Source organism: Oryctolagus cuniculus, chromosome 4, assembly GCF_051225735.1.
Source record: "Oryctolagus cuniculus isolate XC-2025 breed Fujian yellow rabbit chromosome 4, ASM5122573v1, whole genome shotgun sequence".
In the NCBI taxonomy this organism is placed as follows: Eukaryota; Metazoa; Chordata; class Mammalia; order Lagomorpha; family Leporidae; genus Oryctolagus; species Oryctolagus cuniculus.
Window position 1 is genome coordinate 95153497 of NC_142870.1, and position 14226 is coordinate 95167722.

General features: G+C 41.6%; 1 protein-coding gene across 25 annotated transcripts in view; it reads left to right on the forward strand.

Moving 5' to 3' along the window:
- The window catches only part of SENP2 (SUMO specific peptidase 2), a 48187-nt gene that overhangs the window by 13901 nt on the left and 20060 nt on the right, over positions 1-14226 (forward strand). For all 25 annotated transcript variants that reach the window (XR_016233205.1, XR_016233204.1, XR_011388024.2 and 22 more), the window contains 5 exons: positions 2965-3133; positions 7162-7265; positions 10753-10847; positions 11707-11758; positions 12696-12759. Coding sequence is in view for 19 of the 25 variants with exons in the window: in XM_089332065.1 (XP_089188191.1) it covers positions 2965-3133; positions 7162-7265; positions 10753-10847; positions 11707-11758; positions 12696-12759 (484 nt within the window). In the remaining 6 variants the exon portion in view is untranslated. The remainder of the gene's footprint in view (positions 1-2964; positions 3134-7161; positions 7266-10752; positions 10848-11706; positions 11759-12695; positions 12760-14226) is intronic.

Consider the following 14226-nt stretch of genomic DNA (forward strand, 5'->3'; position numbering starts at 1 on the left):
CCCAAATTTTGAGATCTTTGCTTTCATTTTCATTCATTTGAAGTATTTTCTGGTTTTGATTTAGCTTCCTCTTTGGTGCATGATTAATTATTTATAAATGATTTATTATTTATTAGAGTTACAGAGAGGGAAAGACAGATCAGATTATCCACCTACTGGTTCACTCCCCAAATGGCTGTAACAGCTTGGGCTGGGCCACACTGAAGCCAGGAATCTTGAGTTCCATCCCAGGCTCCCACTTGGATGGCAGGGTCCCAAATACTTGGGCCATCTTCTGCTGCTTTCCTAGTGACATCAAAGGAGAACTGGATTGGAAGTGGGTCAGATTCACACCGTTGCCTGAATGGGTTGCCACCGTTACAGCAGCGGCTTTACTTGGTGTGCTACAACTCTGGCCTCAATGCCTGATTGCTTAGAAAGATAAAAATATATTGTTAGATTTCCAAACATTTGAGACTTTCTTGTTACTGATTTCTAGCTTAATTATTTTGTGGTTGGAGAATATACTTTATGTGATTTCTTTTAACTTTTGTAGTGTAGAATATAGTATATTTGGACATTATTCCTTGTGCACTTGGAAAGCATGTGTATTTTGCTCTATTGGGTAGAGTGTTCTGTGAATTTCAGTTAGGTTAAGTTGCCTTAAAATGTTTTTTACAGCTCTTTCTGATCTTCTATTTACTTTTTTATTGATTGATGAGGAAGAATTTTGAAGTTTTCTGTTATAATATGGTGTTGTCTGTTTCTTTTTCCAGTCATGTCAGTTTTTGCTCTTTGTATTTTTTTAATAGATTTATTTATTTGTTTGAAAGAAGCAATTACAGAGAGAGAAGGAGAGAGAGAGAGAGAGAGAGAGAGAGAGAGAGAGATTGTCCATCTTCTGGGTTTAATTCTTAAATGGCTGCCATGGCTGGGACTGGGCCATGCTGAAGCCAGGAGTCAGGAGCTCCTGGTCTCCTGGTCTCCCACATGGATGGCAGGGGCCCAGCCAGTTGGGCCATGTTCTACTGCTTTCCTAGGTCATTAGCAGGGATCTGGATTGGAAGTAGAGCAGCTGGGACTTCAACAGGCACCTGTAGGATGCTGGCATTGTAGGCGATGCCTTAATTTTGTTATGCCACAATGCTGGCCTCTGCTGTATGTTTTTTGAAGCAGTTACTTGAATAACCTTGACCTAGATTCACCAGTTGTTACTATTTGGTTAAATTTGCTCTATTATTTTATGTCATCTACACATATTTTTTCCTGAACCACTTAAGGGTAGATTTTTGACTTCTGCTGTCCTTTCAATCTTAAATATTTGAGCTTGTTTATTTCTTAAGAAGGAAGATATTGGATATTTATTTGTACAGAGTCATAGATTACCAAAATCAGAAATTTACAGACAGAGAGAGGGAGAGACAGAGAAAAAAGTCTTCCATCCCCTGGTTCACTCCCCAAATGCAAAGGCTGGAGCTGGGCTGATCCAAAGTCAGGAGCCAGGAGCTTCTTCTGGGTTTCCCATGTGGGTGCAGGGGCCCAGCACTTGGGCCATCTTCCACTGCTTTCCCAGGCTATAGCAGAGAACTGGATCAGAAGAGCTCACATGGGATGCTAGTGCTGCAGGTGGAGGCTTAGTTTACTGCGCCATAGCGCTGGCCCCCCTATTTTTTTTTTTTATTATTTAATTTATTTGAGAAGTAGAGTAACAGAGAAAGAGAGGAAAACTTTTTTTTTTTAAAGATTTATTTATTTGAAAGAGTTACAGAGTTACACAGAGAGGAGAGTTAGAGAGAGAGAGGTCTTCCTTCCGTTGCTTCACTCCCCAGTTGGCTGCAACAGTCGAAGCTGAGCTGGTCCAAAGCCAGGAGCCAGGAGCTTCCTCCAGGTCTCCCACACAGGTGCTGGGGCCCAAGGACTTGGACGATCTTCTACTGCTTTCCCAGGCCATAGCAGAGAGCTGGATCAGAATTGAGCAGCCGGGTGTCGAACTGGCACCCACATGGGATGCCGGTGCTTCAGGCCAGAGCGTTAACCTGCTGCGCCACAATGCGGGCCCCAAGAGAGGAAGGCTTTTCATCTACTTGTTTACTCCTCAAATTGTTGCAACTGCCTGGGGTAAGCCAAGCTGAACCCAGAAGCCAGACCTCCTATGGGTCTCCCATATGAGTGGCAAGAACCCAAGTACTTGGACCTTCATGCACTGCCTCCCAGATACTTTAGCAGGAAGCTGGAAAAGAAGCAGAGAATAGTCAGAACTCAAGCCAGGCACTCCAGTATGGCAGCTTCACCCGCTGTGCCATGGCATCTGTCCCAACAGGTCTTTATTAAATTTCTGCGTTGTAGCTCTTTACTCCTTCCTGGTCCAGTTTCAGTGTGAGAGTGTATATTACATATCATTGTCTTGTCTCTAATCTCTTTTAATCTGGAACACCTCCTCAGCCATTGTGTATCTTTAGTGGCATTATTTCAGTTTTTATATGTTTACTCATGATTTGTTTCATTATTATATAAATTTTTGTGGAAGTACTGTGAAAGTGGTATTGCAGCCTTTCCAATGCATCATGTTATTGGTAATAGCAAGAAAGGCAGATTCTGTTACCAGGAGCAGTTAACTGGGGTGGGGGGAGGGGGTGTCCAAGTGCCTTTTGACTTAGGTACTATACTATGATAGCAGTTTAATGTGTGAGATGTGTGAGATATAGACATTAAACAAGTAATCACATGAATAATTAATTCCAGTGGTGCTGAGTAACTAAGAAAAAGTGCAGTACCAAGTGTAGGGAGTATGTACACTGCAGGAATGAAATCGAGTTGGATGCCCAGTTCTGTAGGGATAGATTTCACTTTTGCAAATGGTAGTTGTATGAGATGCTAGGAGCAAGCTAGAACAGCTTAATCACAGGGTTCTCTGGTAGGTTGAGTTCCAGCAATTTAAGCAGTTTGATAATACATTTTTTTCCTTTCTTTTTTTCTGTTTCCCAGTTATACCTTGAACTCAGAAGGCTATAACAGAAGACTAGGTGGCCGTCGCCATAGCAAAGGCAATCCAGAGAGTTCCTTAACGTGGAAACCTCAAGAACAGGCTATAAACGAGACAATTTCTGAAGAGGGTAGCAAAGGTCTGAGGCGTCCTCATTGCACTGTGGAGGAGGTAAGCCCTTTTAGCATATTCTCTTTATGGACTTTGTAGGGGATGAATAATGTTTCTATATGGTACAAAATCAGAAGGTACAAAGGGTACACCGTGAATGTAAGTTCCCCAGCCCCTCTTCATGCCTGGCTTCTGTCATCCTGTTGACTCTTGGTAAGTAACTGCTAATGCCTACCTGTATCCTTCTAGAGAGATTTTTTTTAAAGATTTATTTTATATTTGAAAGACAGAGTTATGGAGAGAGTCAGAGCCAGAAAGAGAAAGAGGTCTTTCATTCTGCTGGTTCACTCTCCCCTATGGCCAGAGCTGAGCTGATCTGAAGCTAGGAGCTTGAGCAGGTGTAGGGGCTCAAGAAACTGGGCCATCCTCTATCGTTTCCCCAGGCCATAGCAGAGAGCTGGATTGGAAGAGGAGCAGCCAGGACTCGAACTGGTGCCCATGTGGGATGCCAGTACTGCAGGCCAGGGCTTTAACCCTCTGCGCCACAGGGCTGACCCCAGAGAGATTTTTTTTTTAAAGATTTATTTTTTTATTTGAGTCAGAGTTACACAGAGAGGAGAGGCAGAGAGAGGTCTTCCATCCGATGGTTCACTCCCTAACTGGCCGCAATGGCTGGAACTGCACCAATCCAAAGCCAGGAGCCAGGAGATTCTTCCGGGTCTCCCACACAGGTGTTGGGGCCCAAGGACTTGAGCCATTTTCTACTGCTTTCCCAGGCCATAGCAGAGAGCTGGATTGGAAGTGGAGCAGCCGGGTCTTGAACAGGTGTCCATATGGGATGCCAGAGCTTCAGGCCAGGATGTTAACTTGCTGCGCCACAGCGCCGGCTCCCAGAGAGAGATTTTATACATACATAAGTTACTCCATTTTCAGATGCAGCTTTTGTTTTTTTTAAAGATTTATTTACTTATTTGAAAAGCAGAGTTATAGAGAGAGAGCGAGAGCTTCCATCTGGTGGTTCACTCCCCAAATGATCACAATGGCTGGAGCTGGGCTGATCAGGAGCCAGGAGCTAGGAGCTTCTTCCAGGTCTCCCATGTGGGTGCTTGGGGCCAAGAGCTTGGGCTGTCTTTCACTGCTTTCTCAGGTGCATTAGCAGGGACCTAGATCAGAAGTGGAGCAGCCGGGACTCAAACTGGTGCCCATATTAGATGCCAGCACTGCAGGTGGTGGTTTTACCCACTATGCCACAGTGCCAGCCCCAGATGCATTTGTTTTTACTACCAGAAAGAAAATGCAGTCATATCAGGAAAAGATAAGATTATAAATTGTTTCTCTATTGGGTACCTGAATTATTCTGACTTGTTTATTTTATAAAATGTAATAACTAAGTAAGGGAAGTAAAATGGTGTGCATCTTCTCTTTCATCTTTCAGAGTAATTAGTATGATGAAGAGACATCACTTCCATTTTTTAAAAAAAATGACATTTATTTGAAAGTCAGAGTTACAGAGAGAGAAGGAGAGACAGAGATCTCCCAACTGCTGGTTTACTCCCCAAGTGGCTGCATGTCTGTGGCTGGGCCAGACCGAAGCCAGGAACCAGGAGCTTCTTCTGGGTCTCCCATGTGGTTGCAGGGCCCCAAGGACTTGAGTCATCTTCCATTGCTTAACCAGGCACATTAGCAGGGAGCTGGATTAGAAGTGAAACAACTGAGACTCAAAGCAACACCCATATGGGATGCCTGTGCTGAAGCTGGTGCCTAAACCCACTGCACCACAGCACTGGGCCCCAGTTGCTTCCATCTTAAGGTTTTCAGCTTATTCTAGGAAAATTTAGAATTATTCCTGTCTGTATTTTCCATTCCTCAGAAGCATCAGCTATTTCAGTTTACTGGATGATTTTTTTTTTAAACAATATTTATTTGTAAGAGTGACCAGGAGAGAAAGAGATTGTCCATCTGCTAGTTCACTCCCCACATAACTACAACACCCAGGGCTGGGTCAGGCCAAAGCTAGGAACAAGAGCTCCCTCCAGGTCTCCCACATGGGTGGCAGGGGTCCAACAACTTGGGCCATCTTCCACTGCTTTCGCATGCACATTAGCAGAGAGCTGGATTGAAAGTGGAATAGCTGGGACTTGAATTGATGCTTTAAGGGATGCCAGTATTGTAGGCTGTGGCTTAACTGTACAAACCTGGCCCTTTGATGATTTTCTGAGCCATTTGTTTAGTTTATCAAGGAAATTTTATTTGGGTCTCGAGTTCTGTGCCTATAATCAGCAAATCAAAAAAAATTTTTTAAAATAAATATTGTATTTATTTGAAAGAGTTACAGAGAGAGTTAGAACTAGAGAGAGAGAGAGAGAGGTCTTCTGTTCTGCTGGTTCACTGCCCAAGTGACCACAACGGCCAGAGCTGTGCTGATTCAAAGCCAGGAGCCAGGAGCTTCTTCTGGGTCTCCCACATGGGTGCAGGGGCCCAAGGAGTTGAGCCATCTTCTAGTGCTTTCCTAGGCCATAGCGGAGAGCTAGATAGGAAGAGGAGCAGCTGGGACTCAAATCAGTGTCCATATGGGGTGCCGGTGCTGAAGGCTGAGGCTTTAACCTGCTGCGCCACAGCGCTGGCCTCCAATTCACAATTGAATCAGATGTGCTCTCTGCCCTCCAAGAGCTTATGCATAAATAGTTCCAGGTAAGCAGAAAGGTAGATAAGAGGGGAATTGACCACAGACGTGTAGGGGGTTTCTCAGATGACAAATCAGATACAGGACTGACTCAGCAAATATCTGTGTATACACAGAGGATATATTCTAGGAATATTGGTAGATAACATTAGCAAAGGTATTTCTGTTGATTAAGTATGACATAAAGTAGAAGGAAGAGCCTGAGTCCAGATTTCAGTTTTGGATCAATACATGTCACTTACCAAGATACCTCTGTGTTTATTTGGAAGATGATAGATGACTTCAGTTTTGGACATTGTTTAAAGTGCCTGTGAGACACACAAGAAGACCTTTCTTGTAGACTCTTAAATATGGGTTATGGGAGTTTTGAGAAGAAGGCAGACTTCCAGACACATTGCTGAATTTTCTGGGGGGAAAAAAAAAAGAAACAAAAGAGATGTTGAGATTATTCATGGAAAGAGTATAGGTCAGAAGAGAAAAGAGCAAAAGCCAGCATTTAAGGCAGGAAGAAGGAATAATCTACAGTAGAGACTAAAAAAAAAAAGTCAAGTCAGATCAGTTTATTGTCTAGGAAGTCAAGACCAGGTCAGCAGGGTGAGATATGCAAGTGGGATCAAGTAACATAATGGCTGAAGTGTAGTGTCTGTTGGGTGTGGCCATAGGTGTGCATTGGTGATTTGGTGAGACCAATTCTGTCTGGAAGCTGCCAGTTCTGATTGTGAAAATGAATTATTTTATTTTTGTGGTTAGCCTGATTCTGTCAAAACTCAGATCGCCAGTGAAATCTGGCAGATGAACATAATAAATGAGTAAAGTAACTGGAGAGCAAATGGCCTGTCTAAAGGGGATAGCGTCAGATGTAATGTCAGATGGTTGACCCAGGTTTTCAAAAGATGCCAGATTTTGATTGTTTTTGATTTATAAAGTTGGTAATTCAAAGGAATTTTGAAAACACTGTGCCTGGGGGCCAGTGTTGTGGCACAGCAGGTTAAACCGCCACCTGTGATGCCAGCATCCTATATCATAATGCTGGTTCCAGTCCTGGCTACTCAGCTTCTGATCCAGCTTCCTGCTAATGTGCCTGGGAAGGCTATGGAAGATGACTCAAGTATTTGGGTCTCTATAACCCATATGGGAGAACCAGATGGAGTTCCTGGCTCCCTGCTTCCACCTGAACCATCCGTTTAGGGGTGAACCACTGGGTGGATGATTTCTTTCTATTTGTGTGTATGTTTGTCTTTCTCTCTTGCTCTTTCACTCTGCCTTTCACATAGATAAAACATCTTTAAAGAACAGACTGTGCAGACAATAAAATATATCTATGGATTGCATTTGACCTTTTAGTCTGTGACCTAATTTTAGGTTTATGTGCTAGTACTAATTTAACATGCTTTCTTTTACTTAGGGTGTTCAAAAAGAAGAAAGAGAGAAATATCAAAGGTTATTAGAACGACTTAAAGAAACTAGTCATGGAAGTTCTGTCCCTTCTGTAACTTCAAATCATCACAGGTAAAAATGAGCTAATAAGATAAATACTTTCTTAGATATCTTTTTGTTTGGGAAGAGGGAATTGGTGGAAAAGACCTTGTTGAAAAAAAAACGGGCCAAGACATTGTATCTAGTAACGGCTTATGTAGAACATTATTTTGAGAAAATGAAATTCCTTCCTAGACAATAAACTAATCTGACTTGACTTTTTTTTCTATTTCTATTTCTATTTCTATTATCTATTTCTGTTATCTTTAGTTTACCTCTGTTCAGGTAAACTCTTACTTGAAATTCTGATACAGAAAAGTGGATCACTGTTTATAGTAAGGCTCCTGGGGGCACAGAGGATTTTTTTCAACCTCCTCAATATACATATTTCCCAGTCTTTTTCTTTCTCTGTTTTCATGGCCGCTCTGGTTTATCTCCCTATTGCTTCCCCTTCTCTTCCTTTTTTTTTTTTTTTTACCTCCTCACAATCTCTCCATCTTTGCTTTTCCCTTCCTCTGCCCTTATTTCCACCCTGTGATGCATGTAGTCTCTGAAGCATCTTAATGATTGCCTTTTAGGAGAATTGGAAGCTCACTACTCTAGAAACAAGAACAAGGTCACCCAGGTCATAAGAATCTTCCTTATAAGATTGCTTATTAATCAGTTTATTAATGACTTGAGCAAATAGTTGAGAGTGTAAAGGGAGGTGATGTTTGACCTTATATTTGCCTATAAAAAGGTGACAGACTATGTCTGAACACAGGATTCAGGTACACCTGATAACTCTAATAAGTGGTAGGAGACTACAGAGAGATCCAAGAAATTGATGTGACAACAAGTAGAAAGTGAGAAAGTTACAAGATTATCTAGCTTGTTGAATACAGAAATGACAATTTATTTGGAAATTTTAACTTTGGTTGTAAACTTTTGAAAAAATTCCTTTTGTCAGAAAGTTGGTATTTTTCTATTTTGATTCATCATTGTTAGAGTACGCTTCAGACTGGTGCTGTAGTGCAGCCCGCCTGCGGCACCAGCATCCCATATGGGCGCCGGTCTGAGTCCTGGCTGTTCTTCCAATCCAGCTCTTTGTTATGGCCTGGGAAAGCAGTAGAAGATAGCCCAAGTGCTTGGGCCCCTTCACCCACATGGGAGACCCAGAAGAAGCTCCTGGCTCCTGGCTTTGGAGCAGCTCAGCTCTGGCCATTGTTGCCATTTGGGGTGTGAACCAGTGGATGGAAGACGTTTCTCTCTGTCCCTCTCTCTCTGTAACTCTCTCAACTAAATAAATACATAAAAACCTAAAAAAAAAAAAAAAAAAAGAAACAGTATGCTTAATGAACTGTTGACTTTCTCATATTGGCAAAATCCTCCAAATATTTTGATTTTTAAAAAACTTTAAAATTTAAAAAAAATTTGAGAGGCAGAGAGAGAGAGAAACAAAGGGCTCCCATCTTATTCCTCAAATGTTTGTAATGGTCCTGGTCTGGGAGCTGAAGCCAGGAGCTGAGAACTGAATCCAGCTCTCCCATGCGAATGGCAGAAACCTCAGTACTTGAGCCATCACCTGCTCCTACAAAGGACACATTCACAAGGAGCTAGAATCAGGAGTGGAGCCAGGACTCAGCCACTTTAATATGTAATATGGACATCCCAACCATTATATGTATGGCTAGGCCAAACACCTGCCCCGTATTTTGCTTTGGTATATTCTTGCCTTTTTTTTTTTAAGGTTTTATTTATTTATTTATTTGAGAGATCGTTAATAGACTGAGAGATGGAAAGACAGAGAAAGGTGTTCCATCTACTGGTTCACTCCCCAAATGGCTGCAATGGCTGGAAATGGGCTAAGCCAGGAACTTCTTCTGGGTCTTCCATGCTGGATCACGGACCCAAGCACTTGGGCCATCATCTGTGAATCGGCACCTATTTGGGATGCCAGCGCCACAGGTGGAGGCTTAGCTTACTGCACCATAGTGCCAGCCTCAAATAGTGTTTTTTTTATTTTCAAAGATTTATTCATTTGAAAGGCAGAGTTGCAGAGAGGCAGAAGCAGAGAGAGAGAGAGAGAGGTCTTCCATCTGCTGGTTCCCTCCCCAAATGGCTGCAACAGCCAGAGCTGGGCCGATCCTGAAACCAGGAGCCCAGAGCTTATTCCGGGTTTCTCATGTGGGTGCAGCGGCCCAAGCACTTGGGTCATTTTCCGCTGCTTTCCCAGGCCATAAGCAGAGAGGAGTTATATAACAGGGAGTACTAACACAGTAGAACTTGGGTATTCATGGCAATAACTGGTTATATGTTTGTTCTACATATGTTTTACAAGTTTTAATTTTACATAGCAAACTTCTCCCAAGTAGGAATTCCTAAATTTGGAGATTATATATATATATATATATATATAAATTTTAAAGATTTATCTATTTATTTGAAAGGCAGAGTTACAGAGAGGCAGGGAGAGAGGTCTGCTATCCACTGGCTCATTACCCAGAGGCTGCAACAGCCTTAGCTGGGTGGATCTGAAGTCAGGAACCAGGAGCTTCTTCCAGGTCTCCCATTTGGGTGCACGGGCCCAAGGACTTGGGCCATCTTCTACTGCTCTCCCAGGCCATAACAGAGAGCTGGATCAGAAGTGGAGCAGCTGGAACTTGAACCGGTGCTCACATGGGATGCTGATACTCGAGTAGCGGCGTGATCTGCTGCACTACAGCACCAGTCCTCAAATAAGTTTTTTTTTTTTTTTTAAGATTAATTAATTTATTTGACAGAGCTTACAGAGAAAAGGAAAAAAACAGAGGCTTAGCCCAGTACACCACAGCACTGTCCCAACCCCCTTTTAATATTTATTTATTTATTTTAAAGGCAGAGTGACCGGGAAAAGAAAGAGATCTTCCATTTTCTTGTTTGCTCCCCAAATGGCTACAACAGCCAGGCCTGGATTAGGCAGAAAATGGGAGCCAGGAACCCTGTCCATGTGGTCTCCTACATGGGTCAGGGTCTCAAATTCTTAAGCCACCTTCAGCTGCCTTTCTAGCACATTGGCAAGAAGCTTTTCTGAAGCTGAGCAGCTGGGACTTGAACTGACACTCTGATATGGGGTACTGGCCTTACAAGTGGTGTGTAACCTGCTGTGCTACAATACCAGCCCCTGCTGCTTTCACTGTGTTGTTTTAAGATCCAACTAAATATATAGTGTCAGAATTTTCATCTTTCAATCTGAGTTTCATTACAGTGAGGTTTTTCATTCAAGATGGTACTGGGGTTTGAGGACATTCAGTTTTATAAAATACAAAATATAAATAGAGAAACTAGAGGTTAGATGGCATGGTTGAAAATACTAAAATCAGGATTACATTCTTTTGTCCTAGACCTATATAATACTCTGTTGTTTCCTTTATGTTGTAATATGCTTTTATGGGGTAATAAGTGGCCCCTGTTTGAAGAATCTTGTCTGGCAGAGATAATGCATATTTGTAGTATACTTTGTTTTTGTACCTGATCTTCCTCAACGTTTTGTTTTTCTAAGTTCTCAAAGAAGTCAGATGGATGCATTAAAGACCAAAGGCTGGGGGGAAGAACAAAATCATGGAGTCAAAACAACTCAGCTTGTTCCAAAGCAATGTGAGTGCCCAGATTCAGCCTTGTCTTAATATATTGACCTTAGTTTCTGTTAGAGTATGCGTATCAAGGTTAAAATTTATACCCAACTGAAAGATAGTGTGCAAAGCTTTTATAACACTGTCCAACCTCAAGTGATTGACTTAATCTGGTACCAGGAGTTTAGTAAAAATGTTGTTTCAAGATGAAGTAGATTAATAAAATGTCTCTCTTTTTTAAAAGATTTATGTATTTATTTGGAAAAGAGGTACACAGAGAAAGGAAGAGATAGAGATCTTCCATTTGCTGGTTCACTCCTCAAATGGCCGCAGTGGCCTCTGCTGGGCCAGACTAAAGCCAGGAGTCAGGAGCTTCTTCCTGATCTCCCATGTAGGTGCAAGGACTCAAGTAATAGGGCCATCTTCTGCTGCTTTCCGAGGCACACTAGCAGGGAGCTGGATTGGAAGTAGTGCAGCCTGGTCTTGAACCAGAACCCATATGGGATACTGGCGTTGCTGATGGTGGTTTTACCTGTTATGCCATAATGCCGGCTCCCATAAAATGTCTCTTGATTATTATTCCTAAGTTCCTATATAGTAGTAAATGTTTTATGAGCCTAAAATTAACTTACTTATATTCCTTATTAACTTTCTTACATTGTTCTACTAATTATCCATTAATTGAAACCTTACCAAATGAGCAGATTGTCAGTTTATGCTATAGGTTATATTTAAAGAGTAAAGAGATTTGTAAATTTTTGGGTATCTTTGTAAGGAGATTAGTGTCTTTCTAATTCACTTTAGCATTTTATCATAAATGAATGTCTTATTACTTTGGAAACTATAACTTGAAACATTTAGTCTTTTCCTTGCCATCCTCACAGATAGAGTTGCTGAAACAAGGGGACTTCTATGTCCAGTGAGAAGTGAAAAAAGGTAAATGGCTCAGTTAATTCTGTCACCTTATAATATTTATTTTCTTGTTTTATAAGTTATATTTATTAATAAATAGGCCTGAGGAATTATGAACTCTTCAGGTCTGGTAGAGATAGTGTGGTCAATACATGTAGGCATCTAGGTAGATTTTTTTTTTTATAAAGATTTATTTATTTATTTGAAAGTCAGAGTTACACAGAGAAGGAGAGGCAGGAGAGAGAGAGAGAGAGAGAGAGAGAGAGAGAGAGAGAGTGTCTTTCATCCACTGGTTCACTCTCCAATTGGCCACAGCCGTCTGAAGCCAATCCGAAGCCAGGAGCTTCTTCCGGGTCTCCCACGCGGGTGCAGGGGCCCAAGGACTTGGGCCATCTTCTACTGCTTTCTCAGGCCATAGCAGGGAGTTGGATCAGAAGTGGAGCAGCTGGGCCTCAAACTGGCACCCATATGGGATGCCAGCACTGCAGGCAGTGGCTTTACCTGCTATGCCACAGTGCCAGCCCCAGGGATGGGTATCTTTACTGGTCAATATCTCTAATAAAGGAACAGTGAAGGTAGTTCTGTATGTCTTAAGAAAGAGTTTATAAACTGTGCACCATGAGTCAAATCTTGTCTACTTTTTTTTTTTTTCTTCTCCATGTTTTTGTAAGGAATGTTAACTTACTGAACACAGGTTCATTCCTTTACTGTCTGCCTGCTTTTAGTCTACCATGGGAGAGTTGAGAAGGATGTGACTGAGATCGTTAAGTCTGTAAAACCTAAAATGTTTACTATGTGGTCCTCTTCAGCAAAATTTGCTGAGCTCTCATTAAAGGGTTATATAAACTCAAGACAATTTTTGTTTATAATTTTTAAAATCTTATTTCTAAAACTAATCTAATATATACCGGATGAAAAAATCATCTGTAGTCTCTCCTGGTGTTTTTTTCTCCCCGCTCAGGTGTTTAAAGGGGAAAATTTCTGATACAGAGAAGATGGTTGGCATCAGACTTGACAATGAAGGTGTAAGTAGAAACCCTAGTTAAATTTTATGTCTACTCTTCCACCTGACTTGTGTTTTGTGCCCATGAAAAAATAAAGATGATATATATTACTTTGATTTCTATTTCCATTGTTTTCTTTGAAAAAGCAAATATTGAAGTTACATAACTTTTTGCTTCCTTCTGAATAACTGGATTTTTACCTTAATGCAGTAGTTACTTTTGTTTATAAAACACCAGCTTACCTCCATATTATGCCTTATCTGTGTTGCAGGCTTCTTTTGGAGACTCTAAAGATTTATTTTATTTATTTGAAAGAGAGTTACAGAGAGAGGTAGAGCCAGAGAGAGGTCGTCCATTCCCTTGGTTCACTCCTCAAATTATCACAACAGCCAGAGCTGAGCTGATCTGAAGCCAGGAGCTTCTTCTGTGGTCCCATATGGGTGCAGGGGCCCAGGAACTTGGGCCATCTTCTACTGCTTTCCTAGGCCATAGCAGAGAGCCGGATCAGAAGAGGAGCAGCTGGGACTCGAACTGGCACCCATTTGGAATGCTGGCACTGCAGGCGGGGGCTTTAACCTACTGTACCACAGCCTCAGCCCAGCCCCTTGGAGACTCAAAAATCATATATCCTTAGGAAAGATATGATATGTTTAGGACTTTTGTTTTCAGAGTCAAGTTTTCAGACTTAATTAAATGTTAGCAATCTTATGCTTAATTGACTTGCATATATTCTGTAGATTAAGAAGCATCATGGTAAAGTATTATGCCGCATGTTCCATATCTAAAGGAAATATAATTCTAAATTAAACACAAACGTTTAAGTCATTAATTCTAAATTAAACACAAAATTTTAAGTCATTTTACATTTTGGATATATCGTGTTAAAAAAATGTAGAAGATGGTGTTGTGTTAAACATCAGTTTGGTCTAGTTTGTATTCTTCCCTAGACATCTTCATAAGAGTTAGTTTTAAGGCAGAGTTATACTCTTGAATCATAAAATTTTTTAAAAAGATTTATTTATGTGAAAGGCAGAGTTACAGAGAGGCAGAGAGAGAGAGAGAAAGAGAGAAAGATGTCTTCCAAACGTTGGTTTATTCCCCAGATGGCCAAAACAGCCGGAGCTGTGCCAATCCAAAGCCCGGAACCAGGAGCTTCCTCCAGTCTCCCACACAGTGCATGGCCTCACGGACTTGGCCCATCCTCTACTGCTTTCCTAGGCCATAGCAGAGAGCTGGATTAGAAGTGGAACAGCCAGCACTAGAATAGGTGCTCTAGGCAGTGGCCTTAGCTGCTACGCCACAGTGCAGGCCCTGACTCATAAGTTTTGGAATTTCCCATTCTCTTATGTTCTCCATTTCCAGTGATTCAGAGTAGAGCCTTTTGTATTGTATTGTATTGTATTGTATTGTTTGTTTGTTTGTTTTTAAAGATTTACTTATTTGTTTGAAAGAGTTACAAAGAGAGAGGAGAGGCAGAGAGAGGTCTTC